This window comes from Bos javanicus, chromosome 15 (genome assembly GCF_032452875.1).
Source record: "Bos javanicus breed banteng chromosome 15, ARS-OSU_banteng_1.0, whole genome shotgun sequence".
NCBI classification, from domain to species: domain Eukaryota; kingdom Metazoa; phylum Chordata; class Mammalia; order Artiodactyla; family Bovidae; genus Bos; species Bos javanicus.
In genome coordinates this window covers 17,923,408-17,944,296 of record NC_083882.1, presented here as the reverse complement: position 1 = coordinate 17,944,296, position 20,889 = coordinate 17,923,408, and the positions used below count along the sequence as shown (strand labels likewise).

General features: G+C 34.4%; 1 protein-coding gene across 4 annotated transcripts in view; it reads right to left on the bottom strand.

Annotated features, from left to right (window-relative positions):
* Positions 1 to 20,889, bottom strand: part of ATM (ATM serine/threonine kinase) — a 152,252-nt gene that overhangs the window by 79,068 nt on the left and 52,295 nt on the right. For all 4 annotated transcript variants that reach the window (XM_061440214.1, XM_061440213.1, XM_061440215.1 and 1 more), the window contains 14 exons: positions 20,270 to 20,352; positions 20,017 to 20,172; positions 19,133 to 19,208; positions 18,871 to 19,001; positions 15,336 to 15,450; positions 13,523 to 13,696; positions 12,510 to 12,679; positions 10,849 to 11,095; positions 7,816 to 7,931; positions 6,651 to 6,777; positions 5,977 to 6,176; positions 1,774 to 1,948; positions 1,061 to 1,225; positions 123 to 255 (listed from right to left, as the gene is read on the bottom strand). In XM_061440214.1, coding sequence (XP_061296198.1) covers positions 123 to 255; positions 1,061 to 1,225; positions 1,774 to 1,948; positions 5,977 to 6,176; positions 6,651 to 6,777; positions 7,816 to 7,931; positions 10,849 to 11,095; positions 12,510 to 12,679; positions 13,523 to 13,696; positions 15,336 to 15,450; positions 18,871 to 19,001; positions 19,133 to 19,208; positions 20,017 to 20,172; positions 20,270 to 20,352 — 2,068 coding nt within the window. The remainder of the gene's footprint in view (positions 1 to 122; positions 256 to 1,060; positions 1,226 to 1,773; positions 1,949 to 5,976; positions 6,177 to 6,650; positions 6,778 to 7,815; positions 7,932 to 10,848; positions 11,096 to 12,509; positions 12,680 to 13,522; positions 13,697 to 15,335; positions 15,451 to 18,870; positions 19,002 to 19,132; positions 19,209 to 20,016; positions 20,173 to 20,269; positions 20,353 to 20,889) is intronic.

Below are 20,889 nucleotides of genomic sequence, written 5' to 3'. Positions count from 1 at the left end.
ACTAGGTGAGAAATGATTAGGGTCTGAACTAAATCTGTGGCAATTAAACCAAGAGCAAGAATTTTAAGAGATTCTTTCAAAAAGAAACTTATACAAATAACCCAGGTCATTAAAATGAGTACCCTGAGATGCTCTCATAAGATCCAGCATCTGATCTTTATGTTGCTCTAGTTGTCTTCGAAGATCCTTCAATCCTTCAAGCCTTGTCAATGGAAGTGCATCATAAGCACTTACTGAGAGAAAATGGTTAATTTCCTAAAAGAGAAAATCAGCTAAAAATGTAACTTGCTTTTGACATTTATTGGTTGAGTCTATAAAATAAAATTTCTAAAAATCAGTTAATGCCTTCCACAGACACTGATTCTTATCACTGTTACTACTAAACAAGGTGGAAATAAGTTACTTATTTCACTTCAAATCTTACAGTGTTTTAATCATTTAAATTCTAACAGACTCTCTCATGATAAAATATTTAGAGTTTAAGATTGTTATAGCATACTCAATTAGAGGGAAAAACTTAAACTTGTACTTATTTATCACTACAATTCTAGTTTTATGTCTCAATATATTTAACTATATTTTCATATTGATTATAGCCAAATATAGAGTAAAGTTATAGTAAGATTTATAAGGAAAACATCTGAACATAGTTTTGAAATTTATAAGGGTTAAACAAGATTAAAACCTGAAAAAGTCTTCAAAAAGTTACATACCATCTCTAATTCAAGCATTATATTTTCCTTCAGAGGATCAGATGGTAATTTTGAGACATTAATGAATCTTATGTGTATATTTCATCAAGCATATTTTATATTATACTTCTTTAATATTTAAATTCAGATCTTTACCAAGAAACTTTGATATTTATACTTTTAGTGCAAAGCAAGAGTATATTTAAAAATTCAGTTTTTTATCTGTTAGGAGGACAGATTTCAGGTTACGCTTTTTTAATCATAATTTTTTAAAAAGACCAGTTTTTCCTCTGAGAGGATTAGAGGCTTCCAGAAAGTACTACTATCCTCTCTAATACAAAATAGCAAGATGACAGAATAATTATTACCTCCAAAAGTGAAAAGGGTCCTCCACTGTATTTGATTTTCTGCTGAGTAATACGCAAATCCTTAAAGACAACGTGGTCAGGAAAAGGATCTAAAAGTTTAATTGTGACATACAGATTTTCATTATCCTTGTTATCAATCACTAAGAATTTCAACAAGTCCAATACCTAAACATAATTAAAAAAGAAAAAAAATCAAGAGAAATGGATTAATTCTATGTTAAAGTAAAACAAAGAAACCCACTGTGATAAATGATAAAAACTCTATTAACCTGGTTTAGATAAAATGTTCTAATCACTACTAAGGCACCTAGCTACTACTGTTTCTGGGCTTTCAAATAATTCAGCAAACATGTAGGGCCTTTACTGTGGGATGGACACTGAGGAACACGGTTGTCAATATTACTGAAGCATTTCATATAATATCTCTTACACCGTTAGAGTAGTGTGAACTGGATCCCTAGTTTTGACTACCTCTACATTTCAGTATAAATAAGAAAGAAATCAGGTTATTTATTAGATCAAAATTACTAGGTGCTCTATAACAAAAAGATTACAAGGATTAATTCATTGAGAATGTTTTCCCCGTCATTTTTCAAAGACTATTTTCACTAAAATTACTGATTACACCAAGTAAACATAAAAAAACAGTGCTTTCCAAGAATACTTTATCAATATATTTCAAATATCATTTTGAACATGATTTGGGAAATTACCTGTTCCTGAACTTCCATCTGATCATCCACAAGGGGTATAAGTGTACCAACAATAACATGAAGATGACTTTCTAAAGCATCCTTACAGTAAGTTACCGCTGTGTGGCAAACCCGGCTTAATAGGTCACAACAAAGGGAGAAGCTACGTAATGACACATCCATGAAACGAGAAGGCCTAATGTGCGGGAAAAAACAATAAGTTACAGGACACTACTTTGATATCAAATTGTTCAAAGGTCATTATTATTCAACAGCTCTAATTCTGATGTGGCATGACATAAAAGTTAGTTTTACATCTAATTCTTTAAAACTGGATGTTTAAAAGCCAAAAACAGAAGCGACATCAAGAAAATGACAGAGTAGGCAGCTCCAAGCTCCCCTGACAGAAATAGTGAAAAACGAGCAAACTGTATGAACTTTGTTAGAACTCTGTAAAACAGCAACAATCAAGCAATCACTGAATCAAGAAAAAGGAAACTTAAAAACTAGGAAAGCTTTGGTGATTTTACTTGTCCTTGCCTCACATCGTCCTCAGCCTGGCAATATTCATGAAAACTTTAGATCCCGTTTCTAATATGGGATCCTGGTCCTTAGTTTTGGATGGAGCAGAAGTGAAGTGACAGTCATTCAGTCATGTCCGACTCTTTGTGACCCCATGAACTGTAGCCCACCAGGCTCCTCTGTCTATGGGATTCTCCAGGCAAGAGTACAGGAGTGGGTTGCCATTTGCAATAGCACCTAAAAGAATTAAACATCTAGGAATAAATTTAACCAAGGATGTGAATCGCCTATACAATGAAAATTATATAGCATGGATGAAAGAAATTAAACCCAACTAAATGGAAAAACATCCTGTATTCATGGACTGGAAGACAAACTGGTGAGATATTAACACTATCTAAAATAGTCACATATTGAATGCAATATCCATCTAAATTCCAGCACTTTTTTTGCATAAATGGAAAAACTGGTCAACAAATTCATATGGAATTACAAGGTATCCAAACAGTCAAAACAATTTGAAAGAGAAGAAGAAAAATGGAGGACTCACACTTCCTGATTTCAAAAGTTACTATACAGCTACAGTAAGCAACACAGTCATTTCTAAAGGAAATCAACCCTGAATATTCATTGGAAGGACTGATGCTAAAGCTGAAGCTCCAGTACTTTGGCCACCTGATGTGAAGAGCCGACTCACTGGAAAAGACCCTGAAGCTGGGAAAGATTGAAGGCAGGAGGAGAAGAGGGCGACAGAGGATAAGATATTTGGATAGCATCACTGACTCAATGGACATGAGTCTGAGCAAACTCTGGGAGATAGCAAAGGACAGGGAAGCCTGGCATGCTGTAGTCCCTGAGGTTGAAAACAACTGGACATGACTTAGCAACTGAACAACAACAAGCAACACAGCATGGTACTGGCATAAGGAAAGACCAGTGGAATAGAACTGAGAATCCAGAAATAAACCCATACATCAGTGGCTAACTGATTTTTGACAAGGGTGAAAGAATAGTCTTTAATAAATAGTGCTGGGACAACTAGATTTCCACATGCAAAAGAATAAAACTGAACCCTTAACTCACACTATTTATAAAAATTAAAATGAATCAACAACCTAAATCTAAGAGCTAAAATCATAAAACTCTTAGAATAAACTCTAAGGGTAAATCTCCATGACCTTAGATTTGCCAATGCATTCTTACCTACAATACTAAAAACACATGAAACAAAAGAAAAATTAGATAAATCAGACCTTATCAAAATTAAAAACATTTGCTCATCAAAAGACATTATCAGGAAAGTAAAAATTTTATAGGATGGGAAAAACTATTTGCAAATCACATATGAATTCAATATCCAGAATATATTTGCAAATCACACACTGAGTTCAATCCCAGAATATATTAAGAACTCCTACAGCTCAACAACAAAAAGACAATCCAATTTTTTTTCTCTTTTTTATTTGTACTGTCCCTCATCCCAAACCCCCCTCCTACTTCCCTTCCCATCCCATCCCTCTGGGATGTCCCCGTGCACTGGCTTTGATTGCCTATTGCATGCATTGAACTTGGACTGGTGATCGATTTCACATATGGTAATATACATGTTTCAATGCTATTCTCTCAAATCAGTTTTTGATTTGAAAGACAATCCAATTTTTAAAATGGGCAAAGGATTTAAATAGACATTTCTCCAAAGAAGACATACAAATCATCAATAAGCTCATGAAAAGATATTCATGAGTAATTAGTAGGAAAATGCAAAATCAAATCCCCAGTGAGATACCACTTCATGCCTATGAAACAACCCAAGTGTTCATCATGAGATGAATGGATTAAAAAAAAAGTGTCATATATCCAATGTTGTTGGGCTTAGTCGTTCAGTTGTATCCGACTCTTTGCAATCCCATGGACTGTAGCCCGCCAGGCTCCTCTGTCCATGGGGATTCTCCAGGCAAGAATACTGGAGTAGGTTGCCATGCCCTTCTCCAGGGGATCTTCCCAACCCAGGGATCAAACCCAGGTCTCCCACATAGAAGGAGGATTCTTTACCATCTGAGTCACCAGGGAAACCCAATGGAATGTTACTTAGCCACAAAAAAGCATGATGCTGGATAAACACTGAAGACATGCTAAGTGAAACAAGCCAACAGGAAAGGGCAAAGAAATTATGATTCTGCTTATATGAAATACCTAAAACAAGGAAATTAAAAAAGACAGGAAGTAGATTAGAAGCTATAAGGGCTATAGGGAAGAGGAACTGTGTGGTTATTGCTTAATGAATAGAAAGGTTCTATTTGAGGTAATAAATAAGTTGGATTTGGAAACTGCAATGACAGAAACAAAAATTAATAGCATACCATGAACATAATAGCACTAAACTGGATATTTAAAAAATAGTTAAAAATGAGAAATTTTATGTTATATATTTTAACACCATAATAAAACCTAAAAAAAAGTGAAGGAAAAAGACTGAATGACTTAAAGTACACACACATACATATGACTTAAAATTAAATTTTTAAAAAGCAAAAAAGAATATGAGAAAACAAAATGGAAATAGATATCTTCATATGCTTTGAGGGCTTAAATTTATTTGATTACAATGTTATCTACTAATAAGAAAACAATAGACAATAGAATCATTATTAAAACCAATGGAAAGGAGATGCTAAAAAGAACATACATTCCCCAATCTATAGTAATTGTGATACTGTGATTTATAATAAGAAATATATATTTGGTCTTTGTTCCCATTTCTGGCAGAGTCCCTAATACTTTTGGAATTTCCTGTGATGAGAGCAATAAACGAGTCTTTTGTTATGTTGATGAAGTATCTTTGGGGAAGCCTCTAAGGATCTGGGCTGGTTGCCAAAAGAACCAACCCTATAATTAGAGGGTTGGAACTTTCTGTCCCACCTCTCTGATCAAGAAGGGCTTTCCCTTCAATCAGTCACCAATGGCTGATGATTCCTCCCTTAACACCCAAAAGGATGGAGTTAAAGGAGCTTCTGGGTTGGTGAACATTTGCAGGTATGAGGAGAATGAAGTGACTGGAGAGACCACTTAAGCTCTATGCCCTTTCCCCATACTTTGCCCTATGTATCTCTTCCATTTGGCTGTTCATGAGTTATTTCTTTTTGTAATAAACCAGCAATCTAGTGAGTAAATAGGTTTCTTAAGTTCTGTGAGCCACTCTAGCAAAATAATCAAACCCAAGGAAGGGGGTTATTGAAACCTCCAATCTATAGTTTTCAACTGAAGTCTGATGAGGCTGGAGAGAGGGTAGTCTTATAGGACTGAGCTCTTAACCTGTGGGATCTGACACTGTCTACAGGCAGGTACCAGCTGATGTCTGAAGAATACCCTGGGTGTGCACTGGGAATCCCCCTTCCGAACCCTTACCACACACTGGAAGTGGTGAGCAGAACTGCTATGGTACCATGTATTTATGGCCATGTAAAATTAGTATATTTAAAATGTTGAAGAGAAGATCTTTAATATTTTAAAGACTTCTAGAGCTGGAGAAGTAGCTGGAGAAGTGTGTGTGTGTGTGTGTGTATATATATATATATATATATATATATATATTAAGCAAAATTCAGAAAATAATACTCTGGCTTCTACCCTGTAGAAGCATAGAGGTTTTCAATTAAGATGAGGGTAGAAAAACTTATATATTGGTCTAAATATATTATTTACCTTTGGTTGATATAGTGAATCAAAGTATAAATAACATCTCGAAGAACAAAGGCCCAAGCTCCTCCTAAGCCACTCTTTATATCATTCATTAATAAACTAACAAACAGGTGATATATTTTAATAATTCTGTGCCTTTTGTAAACATTATTTGTCTCAGCTGCTTGCTCACATATGGCTAGAAGAATTTTCTGATAGGAATCCTAGAAAATAAAGATACATTTAGTAAAACCTTGCCTAACCACATATACTCAGACATAATACATACATTTTTATATTCAAATTACAGAATTCTAAATTTCAAAATTTTGCTTGCGGTTTTGATATCAAATGCAAAATATCACATTAAGAAAATTACTATCTTAAATTTTAAAAAACTTGTCAATTTATTTTGTTCTCAGATAGTAAACAATATTTAGTAGTATATTCTTAAAAAAATACATATATACACAAATCCTGAGCCAACCTGACTAAAATGTCACAAAATTCAGTCCTCATATGTGACATATTTCAATTAATACTGACAAGTAAAATAAGTGTTCCATTTGTTTACTTTTTTCTTTTTAAAATGTACTTATACTTACGAAAAAATAAAAATAAAATGTATTTAAACAGATTTTCTAGCTGAAAAAGATGGAATTCTCTCTTCAGGTACTATCCTAGTAAAGTATACTTACAGGGCTTTTGGAAAGAATTTCTAAAATGCTTTTAAGCTTGGTTTTATGGCAATTGCTGATATAGGCAAATGTCGCTTTAATCACATGTGATGGAAAATGAGGTGGATTAGGAGCAGGATCCAAATCCCTAAGAGTTATAGAAAAAATCAGTCATCATTTTCAGAATAAAACTATCAAGAAAAAACATTTTCTTGATAGATTAGTGAAAATTCAAAAGAAAAATTTAGATTATAATACCCCAAATTTTAGTTATTTTCTTGGTGAAAACTAGACTTTTAATAAAATCACAAATGACATATTACAGTCTATATACATCTATCAGAATACCTAAATAACTTTCTAGGAGGTAGTCAATAATTTGTTTAAAAAATCATTTATAAAGTTAACAGCAGTTATAAAAAAGAGACCTAGTATCACTTTACTTAAGGTATGAATTAAAGCTCTATTCTAGTACTTTAAACTCAATAATATCTTTTAAAATTAAATTATTTATTTTAATTGGAGGATAATTACTTTACAATATTGTGATGGTTTTTGCCATACATTGACATGAATCAGCCATGGGTACACACATAAACACAGTAACATTCAAGACAGCAATCAAATTCTATACCAAATGAAATTACACATGCAAAAATATTTTAATAGATATTATTACTGTTTTACATGCTTAGTATTGCATAGTATATAAAAAAAGGATGTTTTTTAAGTACTTTACAATCAAGGTAAATGAGTAACAATGTATATAAATAACTCTACCATTCATATACAACAAGTAGGTTTTACATGCAAATGAAATTGCAATATAGTAAAATTCAACTAGCAAAGGAGAATCCTTTTTAAAAAAAAAGATGATACAGAAAGCCAAGTCACAGAAGAAAATTTCATGATAGGAGATGGCACAATGCTCAAATATTACAAACAGACTGAGAATAAAAAGGTTACTGAATTTTCAAACAAAGTGGTAATCAAAAGAGCAGTCACTATGAAGAGGCTACAGTACAGCAGAAACTTCAATTCAAAGGTAACTATTTTAAAAGAAACAGAATTTAAAAGCACAGTACATGTCTAATAACTGAAATAGACATTTGAAGGTGTCAACTAATAAACTCCCCAAGGACCTTATGAAATTGCAGCTAATCCTCTAAATTAAAAATATCCATACCCTGAGAAGTCACAGGGGTCAGTGCTTTGGCTGGCACCAGAAGTTGCTGGTTCATGTAACGTCATCAATAACTCCACTACAATCTCTGGTAAATTACTAATGAATAAATGATCAATCTGCAAGGATACAAAATAAAATATATTTAAGTTTTCCTGTCTGTGATCTTTAAGTCAGCTAGTTTAAGGGGCTCACGTTATTGTCTCATTTCCAAAATTATTCAGTGATTACAGAAGGAAATAGTTATCAAAGATCTAAGATCTGCAAAACATGCAACTAGCACCACTTTTTTCTGCTATGCAGCCAACCTATAGACTCAAAGGAAAACAGAGAAATTATATCAAACAGGACTCTCTTAATCCAACTTTTTCATTTAATTTTAAAGAATCACTTTAATGAGCAAGGCTTCAGGTCTAGCTTGAAATTCCTCAACCTAATCACTTTCCTGTCAACCAAATTCCCCACTGATCTATACTGCTCATCAACCTGCATTTTACCTTTATTTGAGAACACTATCTTAGAGAACTTTACTAGTAAGGATTCCCAATGACTGGCAATTATCAACCCTTTGTTCCCTGCATATCTTTCCCCCAGATTCCAACTTGGTTGATATCCCAAATTCTGAGGCTAGCTGCTATCCACATGTCATTCAGTTCAGTTCAGTTCAGTTCAGTCGCTCAGTCATGTCCAACTCTTTGCAACCCCATGAATCGCAGCACTCCTGGCCTCCCTGTCCATCACCAACTCCCGGAGTTCACTCAGACTCACCTCCATCGAGTCAGTGATGCCATCCAGCCATCTCATCCTCTGTCATCCCCTTCTCCTCCTGCCCCCAATCCCTCCCAGCATCAGAGTCATTAATACTAGGTAAAAATCCTCCTGGACAGGAGCAGACTCTTCATTACCCACTTCTTGCTACAGGCAGCCTCACAAAAGGCATAAGTTCTCTAAATAAAAAGAGTGGGTGTACTACATTACGCCTCAGCCAAATGAATGAGAACTATAAAGTCTTAAAACGTGTTTTTTGTTAGGTCTCCAAGTAATGAACTACAGTGCTTTAAACCAAAAGGCAAATGGGCTCATTTACTATCTTTACCTCTTCCACACAGAGATTTGGAAACCCTTCCTAATAGCAAAAATATTCTGGAATGTGGCACAACAGAAATCTAATGTAAAGATCTTAGCCTTTCCCTGTAATGTAACATTAGTTACATCATATCATCAATTCCAAGGTTTCAGCCCTTTTACAAATCCAACCCTATTTCCAGTATATCTGGAATTAGTAAGACAAACTGGCCAACTCTGATTAATATCAGAGGAAAACTTAGTGAGTTTCCCTGCACATCGGCGACAACTGACTTCCTTAATTTTATATAATTTTCTTACAAGCAAATCTCTAATATTTAAGCTAAACGTACATAAAAATAATTCAAAAAAATTCAGATATCTAGGTATACCTAAACAATCTTATAACTATACATTTTACGCATTCAACAACTGACAGTTATAGAAGACTGAAAGACTGATAATAGTGGTACCATCACTTATCCACAGAAAAAAGAATGTGGATTGATTTAGATAAGCTGCATATTACAGAAATAGAGAAAAAATTAACTTAAAATGATGATGCTAAATGAAACTGAGACAAATAAAAATTTATGTCTTTAACAAAGAAGCTAAGAAATTATTTTTAATTTTTAGCTCTCTTTGTTCTTGAGACTAGTGTTTTAATCAGGGTTTAATATAATCACATTTCCCATCTAGACTTATTCTGACTCAAACTTGCTTTCTTTTGATTTGAATACATAAAGAGGAATACTAAGAGTAGACCTGCTCAGCAGTGTAAGCTGGAAGATTGGGTGAAAGGGTCTGGAAGCAGACTGCCTCTCATAAATTCCATACCCATTGGCAAGCCAACATTCTGTTCCAACTGCCTTTTAGGGAGGCAGTTGGAAGCCTCCAGACCACAGACTTCCAACCAGCTCTGAATAGGAATAGCTCACCTAAGCAACTAAGGAGAAGGAAATGGCAACCCACTCCAGTGTTCTTGCCTGGAGAATCCCAGGGATGGGGGAGCCTGGTGGGCTGCCGTCTATGGGGTTGCATAGAGTTGGTCACGACTGAAGCGACTTAGCAGCAGCAGCAAGCAACTAAGAGACTTGCTGTTCACAGATAACTAGGCAATGAAAAAAAGAGTCTACTGAAGTTTATCCAATTTTAATACTAACATTGACCAAGCTTTATTAGTCATCCTTTGCTTATATTAAAAAGTGGAGTGACCAATTTTCTTTCACTTTAAAAAGTTTATATATGATATGAATATAAGTTGCCTCAAATAATTTTTCTTTCACTTTAAAAAGTTTATATATGTATCTGAATATAAGTTGTCTCAAATAATTTTAGATATGTATAAATTACTATAAAAGAAACAAGTTGTTAGGTCGTTTTTAACTTGACTCCATCTTTCATCAAATAATGAGTACTTGATATATACTAGATAGTTGGGATACATCAGAAAAAAGAAGAAAGAAAAATCCAACCTTTACAAGTACTTATAGTGGAGAAGGTTGATAAAAACCAGTGAACATAATTCATAAGTAAGCTACATCATACATTAAAAAGTAGTAAATGCCATGGAAAAAGCAGAGAATAGGAACATGGGATTGTACTTTTCCTTGAAAAATGAAGGGCTTAATGATAGTCAAGAGAAAGTGAAGATTTTCTATACCTTGCTCAGCATTGCTTGAATTTAATAACCAGTTTGTATTCATGTATTACTGCCAATTAAAACAATATTTTACAAGGAAAAGGTGGTAAAATTATTCCAAAGTTAAAAAGAAAATTCCTGATTAAAAACATTTAAAAACCAATCAAAAGGAGAGAACACTGTACAATAACAAAAAAATTAATGGATTGCCTATATGAGATAGTGATTATCATAAAATATTAAATTTAATTGCATAAGTGATGAATAGCCTAAAGTTACACCTCAGATCAATTATGGGATAAAAGGTATTGTAAATATTGAAGTCATACCTGTTTTCCTAATAAGTTTTCATCTTTAAGCATATCATAGACTTTGGTAGCAGTCTCTCTTTGCTGTGCCATCCCACTGTTTTCTGTACCCTCATAAGCAAAGTATGGAAGGATATTTACAAGAATCTTTGGAAAGCAGCCTGTCAGAAGACTTTTCCAATCCTCTTGAATTTGATTAGCAATTAACTTTACTTCATCAAAATGACTTCTAATCACTAGAGGTGGAATCAAAATTTTATAACAAGACCTAAAAATATAAAAATTAAAAACATACATTAAAAATATAACTTTTCAAAGTAAAACTTTATAATATGGTCCTTAAAATAACAGAATGGTTTTGGAAATTCCTGGTGTTCCAGTGGACTTCAATGCTTCCACCATGGGTTCAATCCCTGGTCAGGAAGGTAAAGATTCCTTGAGTCATGTGGTGTGGGCAAAAAAATAAATAAAACAGTTTAATAAGCTTAGAGCATCACTTTATCTAGATCATTAAGCATTCTTACTCTATAAATGAAGACATGAAGTTAAGTAAATTTTAAATAGTCACACTAAAAAAGACTGAGGTCTTAAGAGTATTATCACCCTAAAGGCAAGATGAAAAACAAGTGAAAATGAATTTATATTTATTTATTCTGTATAATCTTTATGCAAAATTATTATATAGTGAAAGGTGAAAGCAATTTATAAATTCAAAAAATAAATGTAGATATTGGCAAAATGAACAAACAATAAGGACTATTGTTGCTGCTGCTGCTAAGTCGCTTCAGTTGTGTCCGACTCTGTGCGACCCATAAACAGCAGCCCACCAGGCTCCCCCGTCCCTGGGATTCTCCAGGCAAGAACACTAGAGTGGGTTGCCATTTCCTTTTCCAATGCATGAAAGTGAAAAGTGAAAGTAAAGTCGCTCAGTCGTGTCTGACTCTTCGCGACCCCATGGACTGTAGCCTACCACGCTCCTCCATCCATGGGATTTTCCAGGCAAGAGTTCTAGAGTGGGTTGCCATTGCCTTCTCTGAATAAGGACTATTAAACAATTACAGATTGCCTTCCCATATTCTGATATTTAAGCATTATTATTTAGTTGTTTCAAACCTCTCCATTTTCAAAATTCTCTTCTCCAGACTTTGGAGTTAGCAAAATAAATACCTGCATATTAAACTTTAAATCATACAGAAATAATTAAATAGCCCACATTCAAACAGGAGAAAAGAAAAACAGGGTAAAAATAATCAGCCACCAATAATTTATCTTTGATTTTTCACAGGGAAAATGATTAAATATTAAAGCTGAAATGGACCTTAAAGATCTCTATACATCCTTGTGTGTGCACACAGTCATGTCCAACTCTTTGAGACCCCATAGACTGTAGCCTGTCAGGCTCCTCTGTCCATGGGATTTTCCAGCAAGAATACTGAAGAGGGTTGACATTTTCTACTCCAATAACTCTAGTAAGAAACTTTACAGTAAGAAACCAAGACCCAGTGGGTGTTCTTGTGGCTTGCCTAAAGTCATGTAGCTGGCTTACTGGCACAGCTAGGACCAGATCCTAAGTTAACTGATAATCTTCAATATGCTTTCATTTATAAAAGCTGTCTTGATTCTCATAATATCATTAATACCTAATTTTAAATATCTTTCACATGTGCCATATGCAAACCTACCTATAGAAATCTTCAATGTTTGTGTAATTTAATAAAATAAAAGGAAAAGAAGATACACTGTATTCAGGATCTTGAAGATTTAGCCATTCCAATACCAAATAATCCAAATGAGAAGCCATGAAATCTTCTAAACATCTATATCCAAAAGTTTCAGAAACTGTCTTTAAAACCTGTACAAATCAAAAAAGAAGTTAATGTTTTAATAGTGAAATAATAAATCACTTACATCCTTAATATTATTTACAGTATGGCTTTGAGCATTCATGTAGCTTTTCTATCCCTTGATTAACTTATCTATGCTGTTGTTGTTTGTTATTTAGTCACAAAGTCATGTCTGACTCTTTTGTAACCCCATGGACTGTAGCTCACCAGACTCCTCTGTCCATGGGATTTCCCAGGCAAGAATACTGGGTGGGGAAGGTCCTTCTCCAGGGGATTTTTCCCACCCAGAGATCAAACCTGGGGAAAAAGTTCCACTGGAAACCATGCTAGTTACATCAAGCCATGATCAGTCATTGGTTTATCGTGTAAAAATAAAGGATGGAAAGGCCTGGAATTTCTCAAACCAAGAGTGCTGAGGTGTTGGACCAGGGCAGGAGTAAACGTTCTACAACACTGGACTCTGGTCTTTCTAATCATGCAACTTAAAAGCTTTCCATATCTAAAATTTGACTTCTCGCCCCACTGGATTCCAAGGTCGTGCTCCAGAATCCACCAGGCAAAATACATACTGCTTTTTTATCTCCATGCATTTCCCCCAAAAAATACTATTCAAGAGGGTCTGGTGTGAATGATGACCGGTCACTCACTCTTATTAGTTCAATGACAGTCTTGTGAAATGCTCTTAAACTGAATGTAAAAAATGACACTGTATACAAATAAATACACTCTCTTCAAATCTAAAAAATAAAACCATCTTCAACTCTTTAATAAATGCCATATTTAAAATCTAGCTTTAATTGTTTAAAAGTTATCAAAGGATAATTATAATAAAAATATTCATACATATATACCTTTTTAACGAGGTGAGGCTCTAGTCCATTCTCTTTCACAGACTTGCATAGGGCGAATAAAGCCTGCTTTTCACAGACAGGGCTACAGTATAACACCACAGCTATCATCATCAGTAAAGTGGCTTTTCTATTACAAATCTCATCCAAAGTTTCGGAGTTTTCAGTTCTGTGGGACTTTAGAATTTTTAAAACAATAGGTAATATAAATATTTAAATATTCCAAATAAACCAACCAGGCTAACACCAAAGAATACCACAACAACATCTAAACAGCCAGTGAACAGTTTTAAATCCTATAGTGATGGAGTTAAAGAGATTATGAGAAAGGACCAAAGTTGCTACAATGGGAAAGACTGCTGTTTATAACACCTCATAGAATAAGAATTGTCAAACATTTCAATGAAGTATAAAGCACTTTGAAGAAAAAAGAAGAGAAAAAAAGTAACTACAGGAATGTGAGCAAGACTAAATCTCATCAACTACCAAGTATTACCTTCCAAGATGTTTTATCATCTTATTACCATTATAACTTAATATATATAGCTCTTTATCCTTTAAAAATATCATAGATATCACCAAAAAAAACCTAATAAAGTCATACTACTAGATAAAAAATGATACATGCTTCTAGCTTAACAATCAATCATCAAACTCTTCCAACAGACATAAACATTTTTTGACTTACTATAATTGATAGAAGTTTATCTTCACTTTTAGAAAAAATGGCCAGTCACTGATCCTATTTCTATTTTTGGTAAAAGAAAAAGTAAGGACCTAATTCCTTTACTAAATGGCAATCATTGACATGTTTAAAAATAGTTATGATCTTCCCAGGAAGTCAACTCCTTTACCTATTCTGTACGAGAGATAGGTCTAGAGACTCTCTAACATTTTAGTTAGAGATTTACTTTTACTGGGAACAAAACCAGCTGCCCTCTAAAATGAATAGAAGATTCAAGTTCTTCTTATAAACTAGCTCATTACAGTCTGCTTCTATTACTGACATCTAAGATGGAATTTGCTTAACCATTACAATGTTGGTTCATATTATGCTCTCAAGATGTAAAATTTCTTAGATCTTTCTCCAAATAAACTGCTGTCAGGTCAGTGTTTTCTCTTTTTGTACATGACATGCTGATTTTAAAATACATAATATACGTTATCTCTAGTAAATTTTATATTACTTATACTCATTTTTGTAACCTCTTGAAATCTTTTTCAAAATTCACTTTATTTTTCATGCGATTTTCCTTTTCAGTTTTGTTCTGTTATAGAACATATAATCATTTGAGTAACTGCTTCACATACTTTTAATGAACCAATCAAGGCATATATGAATGAATAAATTCTACCACTAAAACAACTTCTGCCGTTTTAAGAAAAGATATTATTCTACAGAAAAATATGAAAATAATAAGGTTTATTAGAGAGCACAAAGATAATTTGATCTTCCCAATTAGAACATTTTCTTCTCAATCCATTTCTTTCTCTTGTTACCTGTTGTGAATTAGCTTTTAATCAGATCTTATGAAATAAAATTTTAAGCTAAAAAATAAGCCATTTATACTCCCATAAAAACTCAGTAAATTCTGTTTTTCCCACAAAAATGCTGCATATAAGTTGAACCAAAAGAAACTGCCGTTATTAAACCAATTTTGACCTATAAATGAAGCAATTTCAATTAATTCATATAGCTGTTCTACTCTAACTATGAACAATAGATATAAACTATCTTAGGCCAAACTTGGTAAAATAACATATGGCATATTTATAGAAAGTATATGTAATAACAAATATACATTAATAAAATTACCAATTCTCTCATTCCTTCCTGAGCTTTAAAGTATGCATTTTCAAAAGCTGTTTGCTGAAGCTTCAAAGGAAGTGCTTTCAATGTGGAAGAACCTCGTTTTATATGCTGAAACAATCTTTAAAAAAAAAAAAAAAGCCAAGAGTGAAATGATTTTTAATCTTAAACTCTACTTCCCAAAGCATATTTACAGGGCAAAAATAAATCACTTTGTGAGACATACTAACATATTAGGTCTTCCTTCAAAAGACCAAGGAAATTTAAGTCTAGTAGGTTCAAAGCTACTAATATCAGGATCTTTACCAAACAACCCATATTCTCCTAGAACTGAAAAGTGTCTCAAAAGATCTCTTAGCTTATTGCCCAAACTTGAATATCCCTGAATGCAAACTAACCAGAAAAAAAATTTGTCCTCTGGTAAAATACCAACAAGAAGAAGCCACAGGCTCTTATATCAACCTGCTCTAACATTTAATCACAACTTAAAAGTTATTGCTTCCCTGATAGCTCAGTTGGTAAATAATTTGCCTGCAATACAGGAGACCTCGGTTCAATTCTTGGGTTGGGAAGATCTGCTGGAGAAGGGACAGGCTACCCAGTATTCTTGGGCTTCTCTGTAGGCTCAGCTGGTAAAGAATCCATCTGTGATGCAGGAGTCCTGGGTTCGATCCCTGGGTAGGGAAGATCCCCTAGATAAGGGAAAGGCTACCCACTCTAATATTCTGGCCTGTACAGTCCATGGGGTCACAAAGAGTTGGACACAACTGATCGACTTTCACTTTCTAAAAGGTATTAGCTTTAATGTCTTGATGTTCAATTAAAATTATGTTTATGTGGTAAAGGAGAGCTGATTAGTGCTTTTTTGCATAACGTACCGTCATATTTCGGAGAAGGCAATGGCACCCCACTCCAGTACTCTTGCCTGGAAAATCCCATGGACGGAGGAGCCTGGCAGGCTGCAGTCCAGGGGGTCGCTAAGAGTCAGACACGACTGAGCGACTTCACTTTCACTTTTCACTTTCATGCATTGGAGAAGGAAATGGCAACCCACTCCAGTGTTCTTGCCTGGAGAATCCCAGGGATAGGGGAGCCTGGTGGGCTGCCGTCTATGGGGTTGCACAGAGTCGGACACGACGGAAGTGACTTAGCAGCAGCAGCAACCGTCATATTTAAGGACAACTCTTTAGCCAATTTTGTCTTTTATACTAATCAAAACATATGAAAGTATCAACTTTTTGGTATTTCTCTCATTCCTCAGTTTCTCCAATCTCTCTTCAGCAGCTTAATATTAAATATCTAACAAGTAAACAACCAATAAGTAAATAAATATGTTCATGCCATTCATGAATTTATGCATTTTTGAATCCTAAGAGATTTTTTAAATGTCAGCACTACACTGCTTTATTATATTCAACTTGTTATCCTGTCACCCCAGATCTTTAATTTCTGTACATATTTTCTTTTTTAAGTATTTGAAATAAAGCACACATCAGCAAACATTACAATGCACTGTGGTTTTACTAAAAATAGTCCTAAACCTGAGGACTTAGACATGTTTCTGACCTATGAAAACATTATTTTCAGAATATCAAAATTTTGGACACATCATGTTTTCTAATGTGTGTATTTATGTGACTGCATGGTAATTTCTTCAGTGTTCTTTATTGGTCATCTACATTTGAACAGAAAAACTGCTCAAATGATTTTTAGCTTTGATGTTTTAAGCATAATGTAATTTTTTTCAAATATTCATTGATTTTACAAATTATTAAACACCTGACACATTCCAAGTGTTATTTTAGGTGCTAGGTACACAGGAAAAGAGACAAACACTCTCTGGAGCTCATATCCTAGATAAATGTATTAAAATATAATATTTCAACTGGTGATAAATGCTATAGAGAAAAATAAAGCAGAGAGATTTTGTTTATAGGAGAGTGAGGTGGGAAAGGCAGAGGTAGGTTACAATCTGGAGTTTTAGAATTAACTTAATAACCCATTAAATATACAGTTGCTAAAATTTAATATTTGCTTCTTCAGTTGTTATTGTTGCTCAGTCGCTAAATCAAGTGTGAATCTTTGTGAACCCATGAAATGCAGCGCGTCAGGCTTCCCCGTCCTTAGCTATCTTTCTAAGTTTGCTCAAACTGATGTCCATTGAGTCAGTGATAACATCCAAACATCTCATCCTCTGTTGCTCCCTTCTCCTCTTTCCCTCAATCTTTCCCAACAACAGGTTCTTTTCCAATGAGTCAGCTCTTGGCATGAGGTGGCCAAAACAGCTTCACCATCAGTCCTTCCAATGAATATTTAGGGTTGATTTCCTTTAGGAATCTCCTTGCTGTCCAAGGTACTCTCAAGAGTCTTCTCCAACACCACAGTTCGATAGCATCAATTCTTTGGCACTCAGCCTTCTTTATGGTCTAACTCTCACATGTATAAATGACTAATGGAAAAACCATAGCTTTGATTAGACAGACCTTTGTTGGCAAAGTGATGTCTCTGCTTTCTAATATGCTATTTAGGTTTATCATAGCTTGTCTTCAAGGAGCAAGCATCTTTTCATTTCATGGCTGCAGTCACTGTCCGCAATGATTCTGGAGCCCAAGATAACAAAATCTGTCACTGTTTCCACTTTTTCCCCATCTATTTGCCCTAAGTGATGGGACCAGATGCCATGATCTTAGTTTTTTGAATGCTGAGTTTTAAGCCAATTTTTCACTCTCCTCTTTCACCTTCATCAAGAGACTCTTTAGTTCCTCTTTGCTTTCTGCCATTAGAGTGGTGCGATCTGCACATCTGAGGTTGTTGGTATTTCTCCTGGCAATCTTGATTCTAGCTTGTGCTTCATCCAGCCCAGAATTTCTCATGATGTACTCTGCACATAAGTTAAATAAGAAGGGTGACAATAATCAGCCTTGATGGATGCCTTTCCCAATTTTGAACCAGTCCGTTGTTCCATGTTTGGTTCTAACTGCTGTTCCTTGACTTGCAGACAGGTTTCTCAGGAGGCAGGTGAGGTGGTCTGGTATTCCCATCCCTTTCAGAATTTTCTACAGCTTGTTGTAATCCACACAGTCAAAGGCTTCTTTAGTACTCAAACATAACACATTCTTGTGGGAGAATCACTCCAATGCCTAATTTTATGTTCACTTGAATAAATATGATTATAACTAGCAAAATGTAAAATGTGATAATTTTCATTTTATAAACTCATGTAAAATCTAATACCTAAAAGCCCTGTATCTCTAATTGGGAGTAGACACATCTCATTCATCTCAACCACTTACTAGATGTATGGCACTTATCACCTTACTTTATCTGTCTAAGCCACAGAGTTTTCATTACTAAATTAGATAAAATAATCATATCTAAGTGAAAGAGTTGTCAGAATTAAGAGAAAACAAAAATGCCAGGCATACAGTCTATGCTTAGTAATCATTATTTTTACTATCACCCCTAGTGAGCTATGACTGTGCTAGACCTTGAACTGCTATCTGCAGCACTCCAGATACTTCATGAATACTTGACCTATTACCTATTGATTGACTCCGCAGCCAACATGCGAACTTGGTGATGATTATCAGCAAGAAACTGTGGAAATACTTCATTTACAGGAAGATCTTTTCCCTTTACATTCAGAATAGACCATTTTGAATAAGGATCAGCCTATGGGAAAAGATCAATTGAGGTTAAATGTAAAATACCAAGAGAAAAACTACCCATTAACAAATAGAAATAAAGACTGCTTTTAAAACATCACTGGAGACCTTACTAATAATTAAAGTGGAATAACTTACCTCAAGCAAAGTTTTAAGGCATTTTACTAGTGCCATTCTTACAGAGAATGTACTTTTCCCCTCCTTTGTTAAGTGCCTGAAATAAAGTACACGTCTTAATATCAAGTAATTATTCCAATAAAAGCATAGTCAAAAAAAAAATTACTGGACATTAAGATTATTCTAGGCAGCTTCCAAAATTACTTTCCATGATAAATTTAATTCTCACTATGCAGTATATGCCATTTTTCTCACCTTTCAAAAATTCCAGCTAAAATAAATTGGTTTGAAAAGCAGCTTATTTTAATGTATTTGTGTCATATGATTATACCTCATTTGGGGGCTATCACACTTCAGCTAACCATGTTATTGAAAACATGCTTGAAAAGGAAAACATTTTTAGTGTTGTATATCAAAGATTTAAAAAACCATATTCTGTACTGATTCAGAAATCCTTACCCACCAAATGGTATGAGGGTCCTGAATTACATATATATGCTCCTCTATAATATCTTAGTATTATCTCACACTGTGTTTCTGTGCATGAAATAATCAGATACTGACAAGGCCAACTTGTTCACTTTAGGAATATAAACTACTCAACTGATTTATTAGACTTGTACTTTGCTTTAATTCATCATACTTGTCAAACTATTAAGTGGTTCAGAATTCAAACAGAAATACACTAAACTCACTTTAGGAAGCCAAGCCTTAAGCAGAAAACAATGTAGTTCTTCAAGCAATTAAGAAGGGAAATACAACTTACATTTCAGTATTGTTAAAAAACATATATAGCTACATTCAAGGATTAGAAGAAAATCACTAAAGTAGAAATGCAAAGTTTGCATTTGCATGCAAAAGTGGCAAAAGAAAAACATGAACTTCATAAAATAATCTACACCCACCAAAATGCTCCAATCACTGTTAGAAACTGTCCTTGAGCATCCCTTGTGTTCTCATCATCCATATTTCTGTGACACAGGTTCATCACTACGTGAAGGACATGGTTTAAAATGGTTTTACAAACATCTTGGTCACGGTGATAAGATGAACACACATTGCTGTGGTGGAAAAAATTTAACTTTATCAGCATAACAGAACACACCAGTTTGGTTTATAAATTTAGAGTGAATATTCTATATGGTTTTCATGTCTTACGGTAGTGGTTTTAGAAGTTTTGCAACATCTTCCATTGGCAAGGGATATTCTTCTCCAGGAAGCGCCTTTAAAAGCACTAGATACTAAGACAGGGGGTGGAGCGGGGCGGGGGGAGGGGGGGAATTAGTTTTTTTTTGTTCAAATGATATTTATATATCATTCACTTAAATAAATACATATATGCAAACCATAAATTCATATATATAAACACATGTGCCTACACATACACACTTGAGCAGTGAAATTTTTACCAGGCAATAGCAGGAGAGTTTGAAGTCAAAGAGAGTGGGACACAAATCCTAGCACCACAATGTTACTACTTGTGTGGTTTTAACACTTGCCTTGTCATCTACCTCTTTGTACTCTCAGCTGTAAAATAAGGATACAGCACTTAACTGGCCAGATTACTGTGAAGATGAAAGGAAATGCATGTAAAGGTCTAAATTTTTTTGACAGCGTTCAGTGAGTGACAGCTGTTACCACTGTCGGGATTAACCGTCTGAGCAAGAGTCTGAAACTATGTCACCACCTCTGAAAACAATACTTGAGGTTTAAAACTTCAATGGTTAAAACCTATTCTATTAATGAATTTTAGAAAGCAGAGATAAATATGCACAGTG